This window comes from Phoenix dactylifera, chromosome 1 (assembly GCF_051530095.1).
Source record: "Phoenix dactylifera cultivar Ajwa chromosome 1, Ajwa_hap1_PhDact_Kaust_v1.1, whole genome shotgun sequence".
Lineage (NCBI taxonomy): Eukaryota > Viridiplantae > Streptophyta > Magnoliopsida > Arecales > Arecaceae > Phoenix > Phoenix dactylifera.
The window spans coordinates 7,059,746-7,066,285 of NC_143190.1; the positions used below are offsets into that span (position 1 = coordinate 7,059,746).

A 6,540-nucleotide genomic window follows, 5' to 3' on the forward strand; every position below is an offset into this window, starting at 1 on the left:
ATGCAGTAGTATTTACTGGAAAGGCGCATGAATCGACTGTTGTGTGATGGGAACTTGGGGGGTGCTCCCACGATGATCGGCCTTTTCTCTTTCGTAATGGCAATTATTGGATTGGACTTCATATAGATCTCGAAGCACTCTGTATTCTTTCACCTCTTTGCATGGAACTTAAAATGACCATTGCATGATCCAATAATAGTAAAAAGGTGAATTATTACACTCGCATCACTTATTTTATATATATATATATATATATATATATATATATATATATATATAACCTTTTTTGTTGTTAAAAATACTCATTGCATTCTTATAAGTCATTTCGTTTAGATTTGCTGAAGTTTTTGGTAGTTGTATGAAATGTTCTAGGATTAGACCTTGTCAAACCATGCATGCATGTTTTTGGTAGTTGTATGAAATGTCCTAGGATCAGATCTTGTCAAACCATGCATACAATGGGGTAACTCTTCGAAACTCAGGAATCAAGAAAACAAATGATTGGAGATAATTTAAAAAAATAACATCCAACAAGCTAATAGAATATTAACCAACTAATTGATCCAAATATATATAGATATATAAGCTAACATGGATGAGATCGATGATTAACTATATCAAGCTTAACATCTCTCGCCTATGCATATGGCCTCCACCACTAGTTACAAATCGCACTGAATTTTTCAAATGAATGTTTGCTAGCACTTATGTTAGCATGCAATTTTCTTTTATTTGTTACGTGATACTTGTAGAACTAAGAGCCAGTAATTTGATCTCAATAGATTAGGATGAATCGTGCTTATTTTCGCAGTTAGGTTGAGCCATGGAGGTAGTATAGAGTTCTCTTCAAAGCCGATTTAACCATAAGCATGGGATGATAGCATCCAAGGTGCAAATACATCTAGACCTCGCTAATATTAATATGTATGTATGTATGTATGTATACGTCTCTTTTGGGCTATAGCAATTTGCAAACATGGGACATCCTGCTCAGTTATAAGATGGATGAAACTACTAGGATATTTTCACCGATCATGATGGAGTACTAATTTCACAACAAGTTCGAGACAGTGGAATGATAGCTGTAATCCGTCCTCTTTTCCGGCGTTTCCCAACATCTAGTACCGCATTATTGTTGTACTATATTGCACTGATGACATCACACGTACCATCTCAACTATTAAACAGCCATTAAGAATCCAAGTAGATCTTGACGCTGCACACTGCAAACTCCAAAATGATACAGCACCCACAAAGCTAGCGTCCAAATCAAGCTCTCTATCAGTGGTCCAGTGGAAGATACCATGTCATCCATCTTCCCTGGCCCATCAATCTGGACCATCCACTACCAGCCACCATCTACAGGACTGATAGGTTTTTTGATACAAACAGGGAGATGCTATAAGAGAATTGGTATATTAATTGATAATTGAATATTTTTATAAGTTTATAATTAAGGTCTCTTCTCAATACGTGAATACTAAACAAAAGAAAGAAAGAAACCACGAGCTTGGGAACCCGGTTTTGGCCCCCCCCAAACCGCTATATAAACCCCCCCGCACCGACCCGTCCAAGCTCTCGTTTTCTCTCCACTCTCCACTTTATTACTGCTATTCCCATTCTGCTCCTCTGGAGGCCTTTTTAGGGAAGAAGATACCATGGCTTTTCTAATTCCCAAAAAGCCCCTGCATTCGTCCTCCTCCGCTTACGACGACAACGGCAAGGACGAGCGCCCTCGGCTGCAGAACTCTGTGACGAGCTGCATCTACCTGAAGCCGGACGAGGGCGGCGGCGCCGCTGCCGCCCGACGGTCTCTGGACAAGGAGATGGTGCTCCGCCGCATCCGCCAGCGGAAGCGCGTCAACCAGATCCGCGCCGCCATCCAGTCACTTCTCCGCGCCTCGCCGGACCTCGGCGAGAAGGACGGCGAGCCCCCCTCCAGTTGGTGGCTCGACGACGTCTTCTCCGCCCCATGATCCAAGCTCGCCAGAGTAGTTCGACTCCAGCCGGCCGGCCGGCCGCCGCCGGTCGGAGAGTCTTATGAGCTCGATCTCGTGCATTCTTCTGTTTTGTTTTGTACATATAACGTAGCGAGAATTTTCTTTGTTTTTTATAATTAAGTGTTGTGGCTTATAATTGGATTCGGTTGTGGTTGGATGAAATTCGTCCTATCGAGTGCGTTGTTTGACAGCTGTCCGTATCCAACGGCTCTGATGTGACCACGGGAACGCTGGACTCGTTTATCGATTTGTGATAGCCAGTGCCATGAGCTTTTAGATGGCCGGCCTGGTCGGTCGGTAGGGAGATATCCTGGAATAAATAAACCATTCATCCTAATCGGATATCACCATATATTTTAAACTTAAGATAATGCTGGATCCTTGTACTGGATATTAATACAGTATTCTAATATTTTTCTCGGAACCTTCCTTCTTGCATTGCTTAATCACTTTGTAGTTTGTAGAGAGAATGAACAGAAAAAGGAGTCAGGGTGCAAAATTTAATAAGGCTGATTAAGAAGTGACAAGAGAGAGCGTTATATTTTATTCGATGCACAAAAGGACATGCTAATGCCGGCCTGTTCGGATAGCAGAACCTATGGATGTGATTTATAGAGGGAATTTATTCTGCTATATATCCCTAAAAAATAGAGATCAGGAGAGGCTCCCATCTGTCCAGCGTCTCCTCATCGCAAGGGCCAAGGAGGGATATATTGGTCTGATTATGATACCACCGTGGATAAGATATCATGTTCCGTTTAACTTAATCGGGGTGATGAGAATTGTTCGCCTGCCGGTGCGAATGCATCGGTGCCTAACGGTTATCGGCTGGTGGATAAGATATTGTGGCATGAGAAGGTGCCCAAGTTATCTACTGGTCTCTCTTGGGATATGCGGCAGCTGGGGAAATACTTTATTCTGGCCTATAGTGGAAGAGAGAATTAGAATCTTGCCAGCTTTGCTAAGTTTCCACGAATAATAACACGTATTTATGTAGACTCTTTTGGGTTCTGACTTCTGAATGTAGGGTAAGCACTTTTTTTGTTTTTTTGTCTTTGAGATTGCAGTGCGAGTAGATAGTATCTCATTCATGCATGCAAGAAGAATAGAAAAAATAGATCTAGCTTGCTGGCTTATTGATCTACTCCATGTCATCCAAGGCCATCCAAGATTTTTTTTTTTTTTTTGCTAAGACAGATAATTTAAATAATTTTAGTATGGACATATCAAAAAAAGATAAAAAAATAATAAATTCCAGAGCGCTCTAGGCAGCTCTCTTTTTTCGACCTACAGAGCACCTCCGGAATGATTGGTCACGTATGAGGCCACCCAGTTTGCAACCCATTCGACTCTCTGTAAACATATTTGGCTTGAACTCTATGCCGCCACCCAATCTGCGGTCCATGGCCTGAATATTTCAAAGTACATCCAAGTGATTGGCTACCACTACAAGAAAAAGAATCTTCGGCGACCTCCTTGGGTTGTAGCTCCTGAAAGAGAAGGTGGCAGGCGATGAGAACCCACCCAAATCCAACGGTCAATACATAAAAGTTAGAACTTACACTAGGCGAACAACCCGGGAGGAGGAGAAGGCTCTCTGGCACGGCGAGGTCAACCAGAAGGAGGAGAAAGAGGGGGAGGAGGAGAATATTTGTAGAATATTGAATGGCTTTTGGTTGTTGCGGACTCAATCCAGGCGGATTTTTTTTGGTCGTGCTCAATTCAGCAGGCATGGTCCTCTAAAGTTTAAATTTCAAAACCAAAACACGTCCTGGGTCCATCAAATTCGGCACTATACATCGGACTTGAGCGCACGATTCCCGTTTAAAGACGGCAAAATATTCCGAATTCAGCACACTTTCATCCATCACGCGTCCTCTCTTAGGGGCTAGCATGCTCTCTTGCGCGTTTCATTCAAGAGAAGTTGCCGACTTCTGCATGCCTCACCAAAGTCCTCGACGAAATTTAGAAGGCTGTGTCCGGCCGTCCTGAACTTCAAGGATGAAAATGATGACTCGGCTACAACAGATGCTCCTGGTCTTCCGATAGGCGAGTTTGCTGCGGCTGTTAGTTAGTAATTGTCCGCTGCAGACTGGGTCGCCTCCTTTGTTGTACGACATTTTAGGAAGATCCTTTGGACATCCGTAGTAGATTTACTGTCTTCATTGTACTTTTTACTTTCTTATGACTTGGCACGATGTACTCATGTTAGAGCTATATGAATTGCCGTTTTCACCAAAAAAAAAACAAAAAAATTATCTGTTGCAGATTTTGGACGGTGGTGGTCAACACTGAAATTACTGCATGAGCATACAGAACTGCTTAGCCATGACCGATAGATCTAGCTATGGCTCCTATGGAGGAGGAACCTTCCAAGAGCTCTGCAAAGAGCCGTTTCAATCCCGTCGCTTCGTCGCTCAGTCCGTTGCTTCTTCCCTCCTCTTCTTCCTTTCCGGCTCTTTATACCAATGTGATTTAATTCCAGGCGCATATTTGAATTACGTCTTCCCTTATTCTGGTTTAGATCCAGAGGTAGCATCGGTCCATCAATAGCAGCATCCCTTCCTCTCGCACCTGGTCTAGTGGCATACCTTGAAGATAGAACACTGACAGACTTCAGCTGAGGAAGAGAAGACCAATTGCGTGGTGCTCCATCGGCTGGGATGATGAGAGTGGATGGGGAATCTAACCCAAAACGGGACTCTAGCGGATCCTGTTGGGTGGTTGTGGTCGCTGCTTATGATTTTCTTGATTTTATGGCTATATTATTACCTACTTGATCAACCAAACATCTAAATATGGGATCAAAACTCTTTTTCTAGCACCAATCTATTACTGCTAGGAATTGTCCCGACCCAAGCATGGAGTTAACGGGGTTGCTGGAGATCAAGACTCGTCTGCCGTCTGAATCAGAAAGATTGGATGGGGTTGCTCCACTCCTCTATGGCAATGATCCGATGGCTGTTGTGCTCGATTAGAGATGATCTCATCACCGTGGACCTCCGAGTTGGCGTTAGATGGTAGAGGAACAGCTTTGACTAGCGCACCGACCTAAAACAACAAAAATAAAGAAGAACTCCCACTGGAGTGTGTTTGGCTGGAGATTCTTCGATGTCTAAGTCAGACACGGCTCTTAGAAAACAGGAGAAAGCCCGAAAGGGGCAGAGAGACAGCATAAGAGAGTCGAAAGAAATTATCTAGAAGGCTCCAGGAATGCAATATATAGACGAGGGCCAAAGCTCACTACTGAGAGTTTGGGGCTATACGCTAGTTTATAGGGTAATAACCCATGTATCCCGCCCATAAATCATGCCAGAGCTTCTCGATCGGAGGGATTTGCTTGGGTACCATGTTTGTTAGGAAACAGTTTGCGATCACAGTCGAGTTGTTGCTAAGTTAAGGGGGGAGAGGGTTGAAATGCAAAAGAGTCTCCGCACACTATGTGGGTTGGCCACGTGGCAAATTTTGAATGGTCAACCTACCTTATCTATATCTAGCGGCCGATATGTAATTTATGAGGTGATTATGATGCTCCAAATGGAGTGGGGTGCGACCTTTTTTTTTGTTTTGGTCAAAACGGTATTTCATTTCATATACCTCTAACGTGAATACAGCCGGCCATGTCAGAAGAAAGTAAACAATACAAAGAGTGTGGAATGCTATCTAGGCTAGTCTAGAGGACCTCCCCAGTATGCCGAGCAACATAAGAGGCGACCTAGTCTGCTGCACTGCTCGCCTTCCGATATACATGAGCTATCTGACAGGAAGTCAACTCCCGCACCAATCTGCATGTATCCCATATCAGAGAGTGGCCATCCCCATACATGTCCACTCCACGGATCCAGTCAATCACCGTGGACGAATCATCCTCGAGGAATAGGCTATCAGCCCCCAGCACCCGTCTCACATACAAAAGGCCCTCCCAAGCTGCCCGCAGCTCCGCTCCCACGGCTGACATACCTGGTGTGCTCTGCCCTCCAACCACAATAAATCTGCCTCCATGGTCCCTGATCACGAAGCCCACGCCCCCAAAGGCACCACCCTCCGCCATGCTTCCATTGAAGTTCACTATAAGATAACTAGGGGATGGGGGTACCCAAGAAAAATAACTGAACCTGGACACTGAGATAGCAAGACAGGTACCCTAGATGTCCCTAGCCCTCCCAGGTGAAGCCGATGTGGCTATCGCTGAAAACTCTACCGCATGCCATATGGCTATCTCCATCACTGCCGTGGGGATGACCGCCTACCCTCGAACAGACGATCGTTCCTGTCCAACCATATGTGATAGGCTAAGTAAGCCACTATGGTACCTGTCTCAGCAGCGGTCGGCCTCCGAATAGACTCGCTTAGATACCGAAGCATATCCTCCATCAACTCCCACAACGTAGGGAATGGCACAGATTTACATCTCCAAATTTGCACGGCTGTAGGGCATCGAAGAAGTGCATGGCTAATAGTCTCCTCAACATCCGGGCAAACCTCACAAAGCGGAGCTATCCTCATCCCCCGCCTGGCCAATACGCTCCTAGTTGGAAGG

The 6,540-nt window shown here is 44.7% G+C and overlaps 1 protein-coding gene across 1 annotated transcript; it reads left to right on the plus strand.

Moving 5' to 3' along the window:
• Nucleotides 1-1,558: 1,558 nt before the first annotated feature.
• LOC108511386 (uncharacterized) lies at nt 1,559-2,139 on the plus strand. Its single transcript, XM_017843351.5, has one exon. The coding sequence runs from the start codon at nt 1,659-1,661 to the stop codon at nt 1,974-1,976; it is 318 nt and encodes a 105-aa protein (XP_017698840.1). The 5' UTR covers nt 1,559-1,658; the 3' UTR covers nt 1,977-2,139.
• Nucleotides 2,140-6,540: the final 4,401 nt, after the last annotated feature.

Bases quoted from the DNA above. Each gene is read 5' to 3' on its own strand.
- LOC108511386 (XM_017843351.5), top strand. From the start codon at position 1,659: ATGGCTTTTCTAATTCCCAAAAAGCCCCTGCATTCGTCCTCCTCCGCT.